General features: G+C 38.4%; 1 protein-coding gene across 2 annotated transcripts in view; it reads left to right on the forward strand.

Moving 5' to 3' along the window:
• The window catches only part of LOC150085588 (neurensin-1-like), a 215,983-nt gene that overhangs the window by 183,322 nt on the left and 11,063 nt on the right, over positions 1-21,598 (forward strand). For both annotated transcript variants that reach the window (XM_090374130.1, XM_090374131.1), the window contains exon 2: positions 5,866-5,974. In XM_090374130.1, the coding sequence (XP_090230256.1) occupies positions 5,900-5,974 (75 nt within the window). In that variant the 5' untranslated portion in view covers positions 5,866-5,899. The remainder of the gene's footprint in view (positions 1-5,865; positions 5,975-21,598) is intronic.

Consider the following 21,598-nt stretch of genomic DNA (forward strand, 5'->3'; position numbering starts at 1 on the left):
CAATCTTGTGTACTCCAAGAAAATCAACAAGACTGTGTTCACGAGAACCATACAAATGTTTTTAGAATGATGAAGGAATTAATAATCGTGCACAACTGTGCACAATTACCTTGACAATGAATTTCATGATTAATGGATAGGTCATCAAGGAAGTGCTTTTGAATATCTTATAGGTCACCAGATCACACCCCTTTAGATTTTTTTGCTTGGGGATACTTGAAAAATAGGGTTTACAGTCACAAACTGCAAACATTTTGATTTTGAAAGTTAATACTTAGTGTCCATAGATTTTACATTCATAACTTGCTGCCATTGTGATATGATACAGAATACCGTAAAACTAGATAGCAAAGTACGTAGCAGTGTATTAGAAATCTGTTAGATTAGTATTGTATTATCAATAAAATTTATTAATCCTATTAAATTTCATTGTTAATTAAATTATACTTAAACAGAATCATGACCAGGACTAGAGCAGCAAAGCAGCATTCACAAAATAGCCAGAGTGCTATGGCTCATGGGAGAACTGAAGGGGGCCATTCTAAAACAATGTGTGAAATGTTTGCAGACCAGTATAGAACAGGACATGATCTTGCCAAGGAGGATACCTTTGTGCAGAGACTGTGAAGAAATTAGGTGCTAACTCAGTGTTCTGATGGGCGTTTATGAGAGTTTGAGGTATAGGTAAATGCCCTCGAAGAAATTAATATGAGGGACCCATCAAGCTCTAAGCTACCCAACTCAATGGAGGAGCTCACTTCTGTGCATTCAGGCAACATAGCGGCAATCTCCAAGGCAGAATGCGCTGGTCCCACAGGAGCTAGTTATTGTCGGTGATTATTGTCAGGGAAATGGGAAATATAGTATGGAGAAAGGATGGGTGAAATAGGACCAGGGTATGTCTGCCAGGAGCAAAAATTGATGACATTGAGCAGATATCATCTTTTAAGTGCACAAAAGGTGATATTGTTGTACACGTGGGAACTAATGACAAGAGTAAGAGATCTGCAGATTTACTTAACAAGTACAGGTCAATGCTGAAAAAAAAGTCGCTAGTTAGAGTTAAATTTGAAAGTGTCTGTCTGCAATTCTGCGCAGACACGATAGGAGAGAGCATATGATGAGAGCCTTGTCAATCAATTTGGCCCTGGAGAGACGGTGCAAGGCTCACGTGGTAGAATTTTTTTCAGCATGGTCAGTGCTTGCTAACGGGAGAGACTGCTTCTACAGGGATGGGATACACTTAAATAGAAGGGGTGCAAGAATATTTGCTGATGCTATCAAGGCAGTTCGGTGCGTTGGAAAACTGCTAGTTTGGGGGGGGGGATTCGCAGACTAAAAGATTAACGGTAGCCACAGGTAGAAGCAAAAGTGATTCTTGCACTGCTTCTATTGTAATGTGCAACAGCCCAGAGAGCAAGTTTCTGGGGATTTCAAGAGCTGCTGGGAGTCATCATGGAACAAGTAAATAAATGGGCTGTGTTAGGGTAACTAAGAGTAAGAGTAAGAACAAGTGCATGTATAATTGCATGTGTACTAATGCTAGAAGTATAGTAAATTAGTAAGTGCTGATCAAGACATAAAAGGCAGATATTGTTGGGATATCAGAGACGTTGTGTCACACAGATATAAGCAGCGCAGAATTGGAATTTGGAGAGTACAATGTGTACAGAAAGGACAGACAGAGTAGGAAGGGGGGGGGTTTGCTGTTAGTTAAGAAATACATAAAATCTAAGGAAGTGCATCCAGTTGACACGGGTGGACAGTGCAATGTTAAATCTGTTTGGTGTGACATAAACACTAGGAAAGTGAAAAAATGAGAGTAGGAGTATGTTATAGGCTTAATGACACTGATGAGTACAATGAACAGTTGCAGAGAGAAATAGAATGGGCCAGTATATCAGAATGGCTTGTAATAGGGGATTTTAACTTTCCAGATATTGACTGGAACTTGTGGGTTGGTCACTCGCATGGCAGCAAGGCTTTTGTGGATTTATTGGAGGATTGTTTTCTACAGCAACATGTTCGAAGGGAAACCAGAGGGGAGTAATACCCTTGATCTGATTATCAGTAATGATCATGCATGGATTAGGAATTTGCAGATAAAGGAACCACCAGGTGACAGTTATCACAGTGTACTGATGTGAGATTTACTTAAAGATGTAACTATGATCAAGAGTAAAGGGAAGGTTTTTGATTTTGTAAAGGTGACTACAGAGGTCTCAGACAGTTTTTAAATTCTGTAGAATGGGATCAACTGATGTTACCACAAGTGAATACTAAATGGGAAGCCTTCAGAGACTTAACCTTGGAGGCTACTAGGCTTTTCATACCAACTATGAAATACTGTTCAAGGTTCAGGCCTAAATGGATGTCAGATGAATTAATGACGCTCGTGGCAGGGAAGAAAAATGCATGGGATACATTTAAATTATTAGGCGGCAGTGAAGCCTATGATAGATATAAGCTAGTCTGTAATCAAGTCACAAAGGAGGTTAGGCAGGTGAAGGCAAATTACAAGAAATCTTTGGCAAAGGATGCAAAGAAGAACAGCAAACAGTTCTTTATTTATGTAACTATAGAAGGAAGGGGATGAATCAGATTGGTCCACTTAACATAAATGGTTCATCTATTGATGATCCTGCTCAAGTTGCTGATAAACTGAATGAGTATTTTGCATCTACATTCACACGTGAGGAGTTATTCAAGGAGGGGAATGCCAGAAGTTTATCAACTTCTAGAAGGAAGGGGATGAATCAGATTGGTCCACTTAACATAGATGGTTTGACTATTTATGATCCTGATCAAGTAGCTGATAAACTGAATGAGTATTTTGCATCTACATTCACATATGAGGAGTTATTCAATGAGGGGAATGCCAGAAGTTAATCAAACTCTAACAGGGAGCTAAGTGATTTTTTGATAATCGAGAGCAAAGAGGAGGAAAAATTGTTGAAGTTAAACATAAAAAAGGCACCTGGGGTAGATGGAATCTATCCAGTTATAATGAAGGAGGCAGCAAGGGAAGTAAGCAAACCCTTAGGCATAATTATGAGAGCATCCTTAGAGTCAGGGAAGGTCCCCATGGACTGGAGATGTGCAAATGTATCCCCAATTCACAAAGGGGGTTCAAAGGGTGACAAATAATTATAGACCTGTTAGTTTAACTTCTGTTCCGGGAAAAATAATGGAGTCGCTGGTTAAAGAGGTGATACAGGATCACCTAGACAACACAGCAGCAATAGTTCAGATACAGCATGGGTTTGTTAAGGGGAAGTCTTGTCTAACAAATTTGATTTGATACTACGATGTGGTCACAAAGGAACTGGATGCTAAAAATGATTTTGATATCATATACTTCGATTTCAGGAAAGCTTTTGATACTGTTGCACATGGAAGACTGCTGTACAAATTGGGTGGTATAGCATTAAGGGCAAGTTACTGCAATGGATAAAGTGATAGTTGAGTGGGAGACGGCAGAGAGTGGTAATAAATGGACACTGCTCTATGCTGACTTATGTTATTAGCAGAGTCCCCCAGGGTTTGGTGCTGAGCCCATTTCTGTTTTGTGTATTTATCAATGATATCGATGAAGGTATATCATGCTTAATGTGCAAGTTTGGAGATGATACAAAGGTTGGCAGGGTTGTTAATGTCAGTAATGGCAGTGTGCTACTGCAACAGGATCTAGATAATTTGGGCAGATGGGCTAAGAAGTGGCAACTGAAGTTTAACCTTGACAAATGCAAAGTACTGCATATGGGTAGAAGTAACCCCAGAGAAACGTACCAACTGTGTGGTACTACGCTTAAGGTGGTAGAAAATGAAAAAGACCTGGGGGTAATTGTGCAGTCAGATATGAACGTTTTCTGAGCAATGCAGACAGGCTGCCAGGCAGGTCATGGAGTTTTGTCAATGATATATAGGAATTTTGCTAGCAGGGAGAAGGAGGTGATTGTCTCTCTGTATAAGGCAATGGTCAGGCCACGCCTTGAGTACTGCGTACAGGTCTGGAAGCCTCATTTTAGGAAGGATGTAGATTTACTTGAGCGTGTACAGAGAAGGGCAACAAGATTGGCGAGGGGAATGAAGGGATCCTGTTACCAAGAGAGTGGGCTGATAAGTGGCAACTGAAGTTTAATATTGACAAATGCGAAGTACTGCATATGGGTAGCAGTAACCCAAGAGAATGATACCAACTTTGTGGTACTACAAAGTTGGTACTTTAAACAAAATTTCACTATCTTATGAAAAAGTGTTTTATCACGCTTTACTATATTTCATAATTGTGAAGTCTCTTTTGAAAAACTGCGGCAACTTTAGGCCATTCCATTAGTTACACTGGAAGACTGAACCACGATGAAGCATAGTTTGTCTAAATATAATTAAACAAAAAATGCAGCATATTTTACACACACACACACACACACACACACACACACACACACACACACACACACACACACACACACACACACACACACACACACACACACAGTCTGACCTCTGCATGTGCAAGAAACCTTATAGCTAGGTGTATGCTCTTGGGGGAAAAAAGAAACCATAATAGCACTAGCATTGACAAATCAGAGTGACTAGTGACGTATTATACTGGTCTTAGTGACTCTTGAAGGATGCGGTTTGACTATTTAGCACAGAATGGCAAAAATTTCCAACATCTCTTATAGTACGTTGTGACATTATACAAGAATTCTACAATTTGACCAAGTTTAGTGTGGTTCCCATAAGTGTAACTGGAGAAATGCAGGATATCATAAGAACAAAATTATATGATGTAACTTTTCCCCTAGAACAAAGTTCTGGCGCCTCCGTAGCCAGGTGGGAAGGAGCAGCAGTGCGTAGCACACGCTTCTTGATTAGACCAGGGTTCAAGCCCGTCACCACCAAATACGGAGGATTCGGAAAGGTCAGGGAATGACCACCACATATCCCAGGGCAATATGGCCTTAGTTGCTAATGCTCCTAAAAACCAAATAACAATCGGCAAAGTTCTGCTGTTTAGTTTTTAACTCGTATTTAAATTTGGAACGGTCATTTTTGATTGGTGAACCTTTTTTGTGGCACTTGGTGGAATTTAAATGATATTGTGGATTTTCCCCATGATCTCAGTTTGGTAAAATTAAGAAAAGTATTGATTATTTGAAAAAATTAAATAAAAACATTTCAGAAATACTTATGGCTAAGGTAAAGAAAGCCTGCACGAGAAGCATGCAAAATTTACTGGTAAAAGTACTTTGCTGTAATGGCATTTGTATTGTTGCTCACTCAGTAAACAGACGATGAGTGTTATCGGTCTGGAGTAGAAGTTGAATCCCATGGGAGCTTGAAATCCTCCTGAAGTGGAGGGGGGGTAACCTGACCTTTTTTCTTTAGAATCACCAATTGAATTAACTAATTAAATCTTGAACAGTCATATTGCAAGTTCTGGTGTCGTAAAAATGTTTGTAACGTAGTAGTTTCACCTGTAAACTTTTTCAAAGATTGCCATGCTTCTCGTGTGGGGTTCCTTTGCCTTTTCTTTTTTTAATAAACAATTTATCCGCTAGTCCACCAGTGATTCTAAAGAAAAAAGTTCAGGTTATCCCCTCCACTTTGGGAGGGTTTTCAAGCTCCCATGGGATTCAATTTCTACTCCTGACCAATAACACCCACCGTCTGTTTACCGAGCGAGCAACAATACAAATGCCGTTATGGTAAAGTACTTTTACTGGTAAATTTCATCAACTTTTGCATGCTTCTATGCAGGCTTTCTTTACCTTCACTGTACTTATTAGTTAAAGTTAATATTATATTTTATTACAAAGTATTTGGAGTGAAAATTTCTGTTCATTCTTTAATTTTTAGGAGTAATTAGGATAGACAGAACTCAGGAGACGCCATGAGTGGTAGTGAGGAGACAGAACAGCTACTGAAAGGAAAAGCTACTGATAATGAGAAAGAAAATGTGTATGAGGTATGTATAGCATAAAAGGGGTATAATTAGAGTTAAGTTCACAATGCTTCATTTCTGATTTAGTCTCAGTAGTCTTACGTACCATGTTCTTTAACATATAGTGGTATTATATTGTATTAGTATTAAAATGCCATAATGATGCCAGGAAGCAAACTTAGTTGAAAATCTGCCAAAGGTAAAAAAAAAAAAAAAAAAAAACATGGTTGCTGACACTATCAGAGAAATATATTTTGCAAAAAGGATAGGTGGAATTGGACTAGGGTATGTCTGCTGGGGCAAAAGTTGATGACATTGTAGAGCAGATAGCATTTTTTAAGTACACAAGGGGTGATTGTTGTACATGTTGACAGTAATGATATTAAGAGTAGGAGATCTGTTGACTTACTTAATAAGTACAGGGCAATGTTGGGGGAAAAAAAAAGTCACAAGTTAGTGTTAAATTTTAAAGTGTCTGCAATTATGCCCAGACGAGAGAGTATATGATGCAAGCCTTGTCAATCAGTTCGGCCCGAGAGAGAGAGAGAGAGAGGGGGGGAGGGGGGGAGACAGATTGTGCAAGGCTCATGGGGAGGGGAGAATTTTTCCTAGCATGGCCTGTCCTTGCTAACAGGAGAGACTGCTTCTACAGGAAATGGGATACACTTAAATAGAAAGGGTGCAAGAATATTTGCTGATGCTATTGAGGCAGTGTTGGGTGGGTTGAAAAGTGCTAGCCTGGAAGGATTCATAGACTAATAGATTAACAGTAGCCAGGGTAGAGGTGAAAGTGATTCTTGCACTGCTTCTATTGGAACGTGCAGCAGCAGCCTGGAAAGCAAGCTGCCAGGGATTTCAAGATCTGCTATGAGTCATCATGGAACTAGTAAACACATGGGCTGAGTTAGGGTAACTAAGTGCATCTATACTTGTATGTTAGGAGCACAATAAATAAATTTGATAAACTTGAATGTTGGTCAAGTCATCAAAATGCAGACATTTTTGGGATGTCCGAGATACAGTGTCACTCAGATATAAGGGATGTAAAATTTGAATATGGGGAGTACAATATGTACAAAAATGACAGTCAGGATAGGAGGGGGGTGAAATCTAAGGCAGTGCATTCAGATGAGAAAGGTGACCAATGCAATGTTCAGTCAGTTTGGTATGACATAAGTACTGGGAAAGCAAAAAGAGAGTAGGAGGGTGTTATAACTGAGTACAACAAACAACTGTGCAGAGAAATAGAGTGGATTATTTAACCATAATGTCTTATGATGGAGGATTTTAACTTTTCAAATATTGACTGGAACTTGTGGGTTGGTCACTCACACACTAGCAAGAATTTGTGGATTCATTGGATCACTGTTTTCTACAGTAGCATGTTAGAGAGGCAACAAGAGAGAGCAATATCAGCAGTGATTATTCATGTATTAAGAATCTGCAGATAAAAGAACCATTAGGTGGTAGTGATAACAGTGTATTGATGTAAGATTTATTTAAAGAAGTAACTACATAAAGAGTAAAGGAAAAGGTTTTTCATTTTTGTAACAGACTATAGTGGTCTCATGCAGTTTTGAAATTCTATACAGTGACACCAACTGATGACAACAACAAATTCTAAATGATTTTTTTTTTTTTTTTTTAGGAGCATTAGCAACTATGGCCATATTTCTCTGGGATATGCGGTAGTTATTCCCTGACCTTTCCGCATCCTCCATATTTGGTGGTGACAGGCTAGAACCCCGGTCTAATCAAGACGCGTGTGCTATGTACTGCTGCTCCTTCCCACCTGGCTACGGAGGTGTCAATATTCTAAATGAGAAACATTCGGGGAAATAATTATAGAAGTTAATAGGCTTTTCATGCCAACTAAGAAATATTATTTAATGCTTAGACTTAAATGTATGTCAGATGAACTCAGGGCCACTGTGACCCTATGTTCCGCCAGTAAGTGAAATCCAATTTGCCGCCCAAAAATATTTCGATTAAAAAATAAAATGAGATGTAAATAATTATTTAATGTAAATAATTATTTATTGAAAAAGAAAAGAATTAAACATATCTCACATATAACGTAATGAAACAACAAACAAAAATAACAAAATCATTCTGAAATTCCGGAAATAAACTTTAAATTCTAAATCACAATAATCGTACTCTATCACAATAATAAAATAAAAGGAAAATTATAATGTTAAAAAAAAATACAAATCTATGTTTCTTTGCTTTAAGAGATGCGAATTTATTAATTATTTCATTTATGTTTATTTGTTCCAGATGATCATTTTCCATTGAAATTACTGCCAACTTAGAGAGTCGTTGTTGACACATTGTCGATCGTAAATAATTTTTCATTAATTTTAATTTTGAAAAACTCTGTTCACCCAAGCCAACTGAAACTGGAAAAATTGTCAGAAAAATTGGCATTTGCATTAGTAGTGTGGCATATGATGCAAAAAAGTTATACAGCATCAGCCAAAGAAAAAAAAAAAAGGGGAAAAAAATCCATTTCCTATCACCTCCCCATCCTCTCCAAAAGTCTGTCCAGTTCTTGCTTGAATTTATTTAAGCTGTCAACTTCCACAACAACAGATGGAAGTTTGTTCCACATTCAACCACTCGCTGGCTAAATGCAAATTTCTAAACAATGTTCTACAACTGTCTTTCTTCAGTTTGAATTTATGCTCTCGCAAGTGCATAATCCGAGCAAGGGGAAGAATTCCATTAGCATTAAGCCTGCTCAACCCATTCAAGGTCTTATACACCACAATGAGATCACCTCACAGGAGCCTAGTCTCCAGAAGCTGCAATTTGCAGAACTTAAGCCTTTCTTGGTAAGAGCAACCATTTATTCCCTTCATTTGCATAAATATTTAATGCAACTGCCACATTTGAAAAAGTATCTGTAAAATTGTTTTTAAAAATATATTGTAACACTTCAAATGGAGTAATATTGTCTTCAATATAAATTTGATACTCTAAATTCTTCAAATAATGCTAAACCTAAGACTCATTATGATCAATGTCACTTAATTTATTACGTAAATCTTTGCAAAGATTTAAGAAATTGTTATGTTACCATTTTTTTAAATTCAGAAGTATTATAAAATATTTTAAATATTTGTACATGTTCTTTCATATTTCTAAACCTTTCAGTAAAAGAAAAAATTGTGTCCATAATTTGAAAGAAAAAATTAATTTTGAAATTTTGTTGCAGATCCTGAATAGCTTTCTCTCTACATTCATAATCGAAATGATGTCTTTTCAATCTTTTCCTTAAAGTGCTTACTTCTGGAAATGAAGTGGCAATGCCAGTAATAGTAGCCATTATTATTAGCCGAATTGAGAATTTTTTTGGACTGCTTTCTCTGTTCTATTTTCTTTAAAATATTCCGTGATTTCCCATTGGTAGGGGTGTAAGGCAAGGATGTTCCATGTTCCACATACTATTTGATTTACACACAGAAGCACTGATCAAAGAAGTGCAGAAAGGAGGTGTAAAAGTAGGAAGGGGGAAGATAAAGACAATAAGATTTGTAGTTGACTAGATAGTGATTGCTAATAATAAGAATTACAGAGCTCCTTGGACATCTTGAACAGCAAAACAAAGGAGTAAAATATGAAGATTAACAGCAATAAAATCAAGGCAATGTTAATTTTAAAGTGGCTCGGAAGAAGAATCAACACAACATTGGATGGAGTAATATTGGGACAGATACAGATACTTGGGAAGCATAATGACAGAAATTGGGAAAAGCTTGTAATAAATAAAAACAAGAACTGCAATGGGACAAATAGCATTTAGTAATAGAAAAGAACTATTGAGAAGACATTTCAAGGAGGAATTAAGAAAGAAAATGATGAAAACATTAATATGGATTGTTGTACTATATGGCTTCCAGACATGGACACTGGGAAAGAGGAGTTAGATGCCTAGAAGCTTTCGAAATGTGGGTGTAGAAGAGAATGGAAAGGGTGAAATGGGTGGACAGAGTGAGAATGAGATTTTGCCGGAAGTAGAAGGGAGAACATTTGTAAAGAATTAAGGAGACAAAATAACTTTATAGGACATGTATTGAGAAGAGAAAGCATGCTGAGGAAAGGGATTGAGGGGTAGATGTGTGGGAAGAGAACTGTTGGGAGAAGGAGAATTGGAATGATGGATTGGATGGTAAGAGGAAATTATGCAGGAATTAAAAGTATAGCACAAGTTAGAGAAGCATGGCATCCGTGAAGCCCTGAACCTGTCTGAGGGCAGAGAACTTGAAGAAAAAGAAGATTTTATAACTACTAAATATAAAAATGAAACACAGATCCAGATAAACAAATTAATGTGCCTGCAATTTTATGTACTGTATTTATTTCAGATGAATTATTTGCCTGTCGTGTTGCATATTGGTAAATGATGGAAATTCGGCTGATCATCTGATTGTATAAAACCAAATCAGATGACCAGTGTGACTTCTGGGTATGTGGGACAAGTGGTTGGATAGCTTTTAAGAGTAACACTAAGTTTCAGAATGGTAATCCCTTTGGTTCTTAATTCATGCTTAGCAGCAGTATTAATCGATTCACTAGCCTCAATAAGTGTGAACAATGTGTTCCCAGTAAAGTCTCTCATAATCTATTCGTCATATGGGAATTTTTTTTGTTGTACTGAAACTATTATAAATGTAATTACCCCTAGGAACTTAAAAAAAATAATAAAACTCCCGCTAAATATCAGATTTCTCTATAAAGAAGTTCGTTAAAACAGAGGTCTAACTTGTATATGTCAAAAAAATTTTTGGCACCCTCCTGAACTGCTGCCCATAAGCGACGCTTGCCTCACCTGCCCACTTGCAGCGGCCCTGGATGAACTAATGAGACACATGGCAAAGAAGAAAAATGCATGGGATGCATGGAAATTATTAGGTGAAGAATACAAAGAACAAAAGCAAAGACATCTTTACTTATGTAAACACTAGAAGGAAGAAGACGAATCACATTGGTCCACTTGGTAGTGATGGTTCTACTGTTGATCTGGCTCAGCTTGCTGACAAACTCAATAAGTATTTTGCGTCTACATTCATACATGAGGAGTTCTTTAGGGAAGTGGATGCCAGAAGTTGTTCAAACTCTAACAGGAAGTTCTAAATGCATTTGTAATAACCGAGAGGGAAAGTGAAAGAGATTTTGTCGAAGTTAAACATAAGAAAGGCAGTTGGGGTGGATGAGATCTATCCAGTTATATTAAGGGGGAGCATCAAAGGAGGTAAGCACACCCTTTGCCATATGAGAGCATCTTTTGATTCAGGGGAAGTTCCTGCAGACTGGAGATGTGCAAATGTATCCCCAATTCACAAGTGGGGATCGAAGAGTGACACAAATAATTACAGACCTGTTAGATTAACTTCTGTTCCAGGGGAAATAAGACAATCGCTGGTTAAAGAAGTAATGTAGAATTATCTAGTCAGGGCTGCATGCCCGAAGCTAAAGATCTCATTAACATTACTAATCATTGGATGCACTCATCTACGCCTTTTCAGTGTATGTGTATATATATATATATATATATATATATACACACATACACACACACACACACCAATGAGCCAAATGAGCCAGCAAGTCATTATGCAAATTGAAGCAGAAAGTGGTCCGAGAAGGGGGAACCCATGAACCGCCAGCGAGATGTTGACAACCATGACTCATCGATGCTCGAGGTGAGCGAAGGCTCTCCCGGATGGTATGTGGCAACAGAAGAGTGACTGTGGCGCAACTCACCAGTAATTGGAATGCTGGTGACTGGAGTAATGTCAGTAATGGGAGTAATCACAACACACAGTACATTAAACCCTGCTGAAAATGGGGCTGCGTTGCTGTAGGCCGCTCCAAGTGCCCTTGCTGACCACGGTTCACCCGTGACATCACCTACAATGGGCATGCGAGCATCGAAACTGGACCTTGAGTGATTGGAAGAAGGTAGTCTGGTCCGATGAATCATGTTTCTTGTTGCACCATGTGAATGGCTGGATATGTGTGCATCAGTTATCTGGGGACATGATGGCACCTGGATGCACCTTTGAACGAAAACAAGCAGTGGTGGCGGTGTCGTGCTTTGGGCAATGTTCTGCTGGGATACCATGGGTCCAATCATCCATGTGTCGGGCACTCTGATGTCTACCACCTACCTAAACATCATTGCTGATCAGGTACACCCTTTGACGACAACGGTTTTCCCCTCCGGCATCGCCATCTTTCAGCAGGATAATGCACCATGCCACACCACCCAGGTTGTTCGAGACTGGTTCGCGGAACATGAGGAAGACTTCCAAGTATTGCCCTGTCCTCCAAATTCCCCAGACATCAATCCCATCAAGCATCTGTAGTTTGTGTTGGAACAGCAACTCCGATCTGTGGAGTCTCAACCACGAATCTTACAGGAGTTAAAGGATCTGCTAGTTACATGTTGGTACCAGATACCACGACACATTTAGAAATCTTGTAGTATCCGTGCCTCGCTGGGTACGAGCTGTTTTGGCTGCACGTGGAGGACCAGCATCATATTAGGTTGGTGGTCAATGATTGGGCTTATCGGTGTGTATACAGTTGGATCTCTCTTTAACAAACTTCCATATAGCAAAATTTTCTACATAGCAAACTTTTAATTTCACCTCGGTCATTACATTGAAAATAGTTTCTGTATAACGAAGAAAATTTCCGTATAACGAACTAATTTCGGGAGACCTAGCTATGCATTGTTTGCACCTCTGGCCTTAAGGCAACAGAGCTGATGCTATCCAGCAGAAAGCACGAATTAAGAGCTAAAAGGATTAAGCATTAATCCCTTTAGCTTTTAATAGCTAAAGGCATTAATTCCACGAATTAAGAGCTAAAACATTTTACAATTTAATGGAGCCTGTAAAACACTGCAGAAGGAAACTGGCCAATATGGCATTTGTGGTTGCAAGGAGGTTTGTAGTCATTGAACACTGTGAGAGAGAGTGTAATGAATCTGGGGAGGCTTACCTGTAAGGATCTGTTTGATGAGGCCTGGAAACAGCATTTTTTCAAATAATTTCAGAGGTGTTGAGGCCTTAGAGTGGGCGGTAATGTTTAATTAGCGATGGATTACAGATCTGGGGTATAGGTTTAAACCTATAGCTGTTCTACTCAATTGAGAATGAACGAGTGTTCAGGATGCCATTATAGATAGGTAGCAATGGTTGGATAATAAAAGGACAATTAACGATGAATTGAGGAACATTATCAGCTCCTGCAACAGCAGTGGGAGACAGTGAATTGATAGCTTTTATAAGTTGAGGCATAGTGAAGGCTGCTGTTGTTATTTCGTTTTTAGGAGCATTAGCAGCTAAGGCCATATTGCTTCGGGTGGATATGCAGTGGTCATTCCCTGACCTTTCTGCATCCTCCGTATTTGGTGGGCACAAGCTCGAACCCCGGTCTAATCCAGAAGCGTGTGCTATGCACTGCTGCTCCTGCATAGTGAGAAGGATATCCAGATGGGACATGTGATCTGGAATGTCTAGGTTTGGGATCAGTACACTTGACAATTGAAATCTAGTGATGTGGTCCCTCCATTGGTCAGGATCAACAAGGATTTGATTGCTAAAGCACTTATGGTGGTAAAGAATTTTTTCCATATAAAGCTGAGCGTTGAAGAAATTAGAGATTGCTGATGATTTTTGCCTGTTAAAGCGAGACTGTACTTTTGAGTATAATATGCAATCACAAACATCGTTTGTCTACTTTTAAATTTTATGAGTTGTTTCAGTTGAAAAGTTGCATTGAGGTACCTGTTCCACCATGCTTTCAAATGGGAAGGGAATTTAACCATTTTGGAGGTGGAAAATGTGCAATAGCGTTAGTCCAGTTTGCAGAAATGGTTGGTGCAAGCATGACTTCACTCCCTTCAAGGATGTGCCAAGGAGTGTAGCTGCCATAAGGTATTTTTCACTATTTAGAAAATTTGGGCTATTGATTGCGAATTATTCAGCTTATGGACATGATTGGAGTTAAAAGACATTTGGGGGGGGGGTCATATAATGTGTATTGTGTGGATGAGAACATAAAGTCAAGCTGATTAGTTTCCCTAGTGGGCCAGTCATCGATAGATCGACAAGAAGGATTTGAGCAGATTTCATATATCGTTGTTGAGGTTAGAGAACCTCCTATGTGGAAAACACCTAATTTTTCCGGAGGCACAAAAAACTATATTACTATTTACGTACTGTATACTGTATTTTACATTATGTAATATATGTAGATTTACAATACATAAATATTAATCAAATGTTAAATATTATATATCAATTTATCCAACACTTTTTTTTTTTAGTAATAATGTATATTTGGCTTGAAATGCTACATAGGAGGTATTCCATTGTTGGTACATTGCACATAGCCGAGTTCTCAGGAGCAGGAGTGCAGTAGCACACGCTCTTTGAGTAGGCCGGGGTTCAAGCCCCTGACTGCTGAATACGGTCGATCTGCCAACCCGCACTGGACCAGCGTGGCAGATTATGGTCCATTTCCCTCAACATGAATTGTTGAGGAGGCTTCCATCCTGCAGTGGGTTGATAATGGCTGCACTTTACTTTTTTTTTTCGCATAACCATATTAGTTTTTGTATTACATTGATTTTGATTGATTATTACATTGATTTTGTAATAACTGAGAGCAAGTGGAAGAGAAATTGTTGAAGTTAAACATAAGAAAGGCACCTGGGGTGGATGGGATCTATCCAGTTATATTAAAGAGGGCAGCAAACCCTTAGCCATAATTATGAGAGCATCCTTGGACTCAGGGGAGGTCCCCACGGATTGGAGATGTGCAAATGTATCCCCAATTCAAAAAGGGGGATCGAAGGGTGACATGAGTAATTACAGACCAGTTAGTGTTACTTCTCTTCTGCGTAAAATAATGGAGTCACTGGTTAAAGATGCATTGTAGGATCATCTAGACACGACTGCAGCAATAATTCAGACACAGTATGGGTTTGTTAAGGGAAAGTCTTGTCTGACAAATTTGATAGGATATTATGATGTGGTTACAAAGGAACTGGATGCAAAAAAATAATTTTGATATCATATATTTGGATTTCAGGAAAGCTTTTGACACTGTTGCGCATGGAAGACTATTGTACAAATTGGAGCAGAATAGTATTAAGGGTAAGTTGCTACAATGGATAAAAGGATGGTTGAGTGGGAGAAGACAGAGGGTGGTAATCAATGGGTGCTGCTCTTCATGGACTAATGTTATTAGTGGAGTCCCACAGGGTTCGGTATTGGGTCCACTGTTGTTTTGTATATTTATCAATGATATTGATGAAAGTATATCAGGCTTACTGTCGAAGTTTGCAGATTATACAAAGGTTGGCAGACTCGATAATGACAGTAATGGCAGTGTGCTACTGCAACAGGATCTAGAAAATTTGGGCAGATGGGCTAAGAAGTGGCAACTGAAGTTTAACCTTGACAAATGCAAAGTACTGCATATGGGTAGAAGTAACCCCAGAGAAACGTACCAACTGTGTGGCACTACACTTAAGGTGGTAGAAAATGAAAAAGTCCTGGGAGTAATTGTGCAGTCAGATATGAAGTTTTCTGAGCAATGCAGACAGGCTGCCAGGGCTGGTCATGGGGGATTGTCAATGATATATAGGAATTTTGCTAGCAGGGAAAAGGAGGTGATTGTCCCTCTGTATAAGGCAATGGTCAGGCCACGCCTTGAGTACTGCGTACAGGTCTGGAGGCCTCATTTTAGGAAGGATGTAGATTTGCTTGAGCGTGTACAGAGAAGGGCAACAAGATTGGTGAGGGGAATGAAGGGATCCTCTTACCAAGAGAGGCTTAAGTTCTGCAAATTGCAGTGGCTGGAGACTAGACACCTGCGTGGTGATCTGATTGAGGTGTATAAGGCCTTGAATGGGTTGAGCACGCTGAATTCTGATGGGATTCTTCCACTTGTTCAGATTACGAACCTAAGGGGGCATAAATTCAAATTAAGAAAAGACAGATGTAGAATCGATGTGTGAAAATTTGCCTTTAGCTAGCGGATGGTTAATTGCTGGAACAAACTTCCATCTGTCATTGTGGAAGTTGATAGGTTAAATAAATTTAAGGAGGAACCGGACAAATATTTATATGGGATTGTTTTGTATTTTTTTTTTTTTTTTTTTTGGCTGATGCTGCATAAGCTCATACGCTTGCTTTCTTGAATCACATGCCACTACTACTACTACTACTACTAGTTTACTTCAAAGTTTCTTTAATAAAAGACAAAATTTTACATTGGTATGTGTATACTTATTTTATGTTTTACTCTTAATGCATAATAATAAGTCATAATCAATAATAATACAATTAACATAAAAGTACCTATACAAAAAAAAATTTATTCAAAAGAATAAAAAAATGTAAATAAAAAAAAAAAAAAAAACAACTGACAAACATTGAAATGAAATCAGAAATTTATTCTTTTTATCATCTGGTTTAAACTTAGGGATACAAAAAACCTACACAATTTAACAATTACTTAAAAAGAATAAAAAATGTAATTACAAAAATTGAAAGATAAATTATTACAGAAATTAAATTAGAAATATAAAATTGAAACCTATTTCTTTTTCTTATCTGATTTAAACTTAATGCTATCGTAAAAGGTGTGGTGGTTTTTATCAATTACATCCTTCATGTCTTGCAGGCGTTTGTATTTGGATTTCGTAATTGAAAGTTGTGATGAGTATAACTGTGTAGGGCCAGTTGAAACAATCTGTGTTTGAGACTTTTTTCTAGTTTGGGTTAATGGATTATAGTTTTCTAAGTGGTTAGTTTAAAAAAAATATGTCTCCATTTGGAAAATATTTCAGAGCTCGAATATCAGTAACCACATGATCTCCAGATTTTTGTCCTGGTCTTAGTGAAGAAAGGTTTGTAGCTACTTCTTCAAAATTACAAAAAGAAAAGAATAATCTACAACTTTTACAGTGTATGGCTTGTATGACCTGGCTTTCCTCATTAATGCTACATAATCTGTTGGTGAATTGATAGGAGGTTCGAAAAGTTTCTCTAATATAGCGTACGTGCTATCAGCCTCCGTCATGGTGTGGCCTTTCTCTAGAAATAATTGCTCAATAGTCACTAAGCCTTTTTGAGCTAAATCACCAAGTGCACTAGCAAGAACTTTATTTCTGTTTTGGTAATTACGACCATCAGAAATAAGCATAACATGTCAAGTTTCAGGCAAATTTGTAATAAAATCAACAATACATGAAGTAAACTCATTCTCAGTTACTCCACCGTTAGCTTCATGCCGAAAATACAGCGTTACCTCCCCTTTGTTAAGTTCATTTACAGGGTGTCTCAAAAATATTGGTACAAACGTTTAGGGGAGGTAGGTAACATCTAAAGGAATGTCAATCGCATAGGAACCCATAACCGGAAACATCACGGGAAAGTAGTAGCAGAGGCACAAGAAGCAGAAATGACACAAGACAGTAATTAGTGGCAAACATTTATTTGACATAATATTAAAAATGGAGTACAAGATGGATGCATTTCATGATGTTACAACAGATGCTCGAAGGTTCCACCATGAGATGCGATGCATGCATCACACTGACGCAGCATGGATTGGCGGACACGGTCGAACACACCTGGAGTTTCTTTGACAGTAGCAGCAGCGCAGACGAGTCTCGCCACAAGATACATTTCGGTCTCCACAGGCGATTCATACACGATAGATTTGAGGGCCCCCACAGAAAGAAATCAAGGCTCGATAAATCAGGTGACTGTGGAGGCCAGGCAATGGGTCCACCACGGCCAATCCATCGACGCCCAAAACGCCTGTTCACATGGTCACAAACACACCTTCCATAATGGGCAAGCACCCCGGTGTGTTGAAACCAAATGTTGCATCTCACATTTGCTGGAACATCATCAAGTAACCCTGGTAGAACTTGTTCAAGAAAGATATGATATTTAGCAGAGTTCGTGCGGGATGGTAACAGGTATGGGCCGACTAAGCAGTCACCGACCATACCATATCTGCCCACACATTTATTGTGAAGCGATGTTGTGCCTCATGGGGCGCACACCTTGTGGGTTGTCGTGTGCCCATATACGAGCATTGTGCTGATTGAATAAGCCTTCCCGAGTGAAATAAGCCTCATCCGTTAACAAAACATAGGCTGGAAAATTCAAGTCTTGAACACTTTCTTGGAGAAACCACTGCGCAAAAGCCACACGTGCAGGATGATCTTGGGGGAGCAGTAACTGAACCCTTTGGAGATGAAAGGGGTGTAAGAAATCGTCGTGCCAGACACGCTGTACACTGCAACGAGACACTCCTAAGGCAGAGGCAACGGCACGTGTGCTGGTAGTAAGATTATTCTGGACGGCATTCAACACACTTTCTTCCATGGCAGGAGTTCACGTCGAACGTGGTCTGCCCGCACTACTCCTGTTACCTCTAAATTACCCATAATCGCACAAATTTTGATACACACGCACAAACAAACGGTGGTCCGGTACATGTCTGTCTGAGAAGCGTTCTCCATAAATTCATTGAGTGGCTCGTCCATTGCCCTCTGCTAATCCATACACTAGGTGCATGTCTGCCAGCTCACAGTTCATATATCGATGCATGCTCTTCGTGCGGTGACTACTGCTTGAATGAGTAAACCAGAAATTTTCTCTCTCGCAAACTGATGAACAGCGTCGTCTACCGACTTACGGTGACATTTCCGGTTATGGGTTCCTATGCGACTCACATTTCTTTGATGTATGTTACCTACTTCCCCTAAACGTTTGTACCAATATTTTTTGAGACACCCTGTATAGTGAAATTGTGACACTGTAGTTTTTGTTTATAATAAAGTTTTGATGCTAGGGTTTTTGGGACACAGCAAAACACTTTGCAAATCCATTGTGATGACTAACTTTTCATTATTGGCATTATCTTTTGTAGCATTCTTTGGCAGCCTACTTTATGACTACATCACACTGATCTTTATGTGGCATATGTATGCTTATCCGCTTTTCTTTTAAAACTTGCTGAAATATTGCCTTCCAACCCATGAAATATTATTTGTGGCACACCATTCCTTATACACTCCATACATGTGTAAAATAGCTTAAATGTTGATTCTACGTAGATTCTGTTCGATGAAGACCTGCAGTAATGGCTAGGAACTTTTGGGAGACAATCTAACCATTTTTTACGTTTTCTATGTCCTCAGTTTTCCGCTGTATTATCTTGTTTTGGTTATCCCTTGTGAACTTACTTTTCTTTCTTTGTGGTTCATGTACTTCATTTAGTATTTAGCTGTGTTTCTACATCATCCACTTCTTCGTTATCATTATGGGTTGCATTCGTCTTTACCCACCTCTTAAATGTGTCTTCACCGATGCACAGAGTATCTATTAAAAACATTCTACATACTTTCATTCTATCTCCATCACCTTTCTGTAAAAATATATCATGCCCTCCATTTTTCTACATTTATCTGATGCTGCTTTTCTTCTTTTTCTTATACTTCTGAAATTCACTAAACCTCTGATATAGGCCTTCTTCTCTTTCCATGTTTCTGTATTCCAAATTGTATTGAAGATTTTATCTCTATCTTTGTCTGAAAACAAAGTGTACCGAAAAGTACGATCACTTTTCTTTTCCAGCTCCTTATGCGTGCATCGATTCTTTACCATTCTTGCATCTTTTGGTACATGCTGCATTTTTTGTTTTCCAAATGGCTTATATCCAATGTACAGCTTACCTAACACTCTCCTTTTCTGAGCTTCCAAAGGATTTTGTCTTTTACCATCTTCGACAGTCCTGACTTCTCCATCGGATGGTTGCTGCATTGTACCTTGATCAATTTCTACCGATTGAAAATCAGTTTTCAATTTATCTGAATCTGCATTATTATTAATAGAATGATCATCTGTCTCGCCTACATTATCATAGCACGGTAACCCAATTTCACTTGAACTGCCAACAGCAGTGTTAATTATGTTGTATAAATCATCACCAGGTTCAATTGTTAGTACTGCATCTAAATTACAGTTTTTAGTGTCTTGGACACTTTTATTGTTATTATATTCTTCAAGGGTTGATAAAATCTCTGGATCAAATTTACATGCCAAGCTACTTACAATACTACTATCTGTTGTATCTGTTTCTCCAAGTTGGGGGGGAATTGAAATAATATAATGACTTTCATCTTCTTCAGTAACCACCACTCATCAACCACAAAAGAATCTGAAAAAAGGGAATTAAATGTAGAAGACTTATAGAAAAACTAAGAATACTTATTTATTGATTGGTATATCAGTACATTTACCAATTTAAAAGTTTAATTCAGGGTTATGATCTGTCATTTAGAATACCTTCTATGGCAGGAATAGCTCCTATGTAGCAATCTGTCAGCAACAAGACCAGACATATAGGATTCGAAAACCTCCTATGTTTAAATTAACACACAGGAAGTATTCTGTCATCAAAAAGATGCAACAATCACATAGGTGCTTTTACAATTTCAACTAAAATTTATTTCAAACATTTTCCCACAAAGGAGGTATTCAACATGTTATGCAGCAAAACAAATTCTGAATCCAGTGATAACAAAATGTCAAGAACACATTTTGAGTCACATAGGAGGTTTTCTAATATCAACAACGATATTCAATGAGGTGCTCTCTTAGAAAATCATGCTGAATTGGAAGGTTGAAGTCATCAATCACAACATGAACTGCAGATGGGTAGAGGTGATTTAAGATCCAGTTAGAAACTTCAGTAATAACATCCATTGGCAGAACATAGACTGTGAATATATCAATAATTGCTTTATTGTAAGCGAGAGTTAAGATCAGTGCTTCAAAATTGGTAGACTCATTTGAAACTGACTGATTAAAAAAGGTTGTGATTCCACCACCCTGGCTAAACCCTCTAGAGGTAAACTCAATTTGAAAACCTGCAGGTGGAGCAACAACAATGCACTCCTGATCAGGTTCTGATAGCATCTTGGTAATAGCTAGAATGTCGATTTTCCTTGCAAAGAGGATCACCTCCATGGTATCAATCTTGTATTGTGCACTTCCAACATTTTGATACATGAGAACAAATAAATCTGTGAACAGAATCTTCTTTCTGATGGCAGGTCACACATTCTTTGCAGTGGATTGATGTGATCTCTTGGTGATAAGTTTCAATCAGAAACAATATTGATGTTTTGCACTTTTCTGCTGTGTTATATCGATTGACGATGCACGCTTAAACACATGAGCTGATTCGGAACTCTCTTTTTTTTTTTTTTTTTATGTAAACCCCAAACACGAGAGGTATTAGAACCTATAGTACTTAGTACTGTGCTGGGGTTGGAGGTTGAGAAGACGTAAGAAGATATTTGTTGACATTGGACTTGAACTTCTGTAGACTGTAATTTTCAGGAAATGCATATGACGGAAGGTTGTTCCAGAAAACAGCAGTTGAATGAATAAACGAGGAAGATGAAAAGTTGGTTCTGTGAGTTTGAAGTTGGACAGTAAATGGATGTTGGCTGGTGTTCGGACTGTTTTGAAGGAGAGAACGGGAATTATAGAAGCCAATTCAGAAGAACAGTGCCCATGGAAATATCTACAGAGG

Source organism: Mastigoproctus giganteus, chromosome 5 (assembly GCF_048544385.1).
Source record: "Mastigoproctus giganteus isolate SK-2022 chromosome 5, ASM4854438v1, whole genome shotgun sequence".
In the NCBI taxonomy this organism is placed as follows: Eukaryota; Metazoa; Arthropoda; class Arachnida; order Uropygi; family Thelyphonidae; genus Mastigoproctus; species Mastigoproctus giganteus.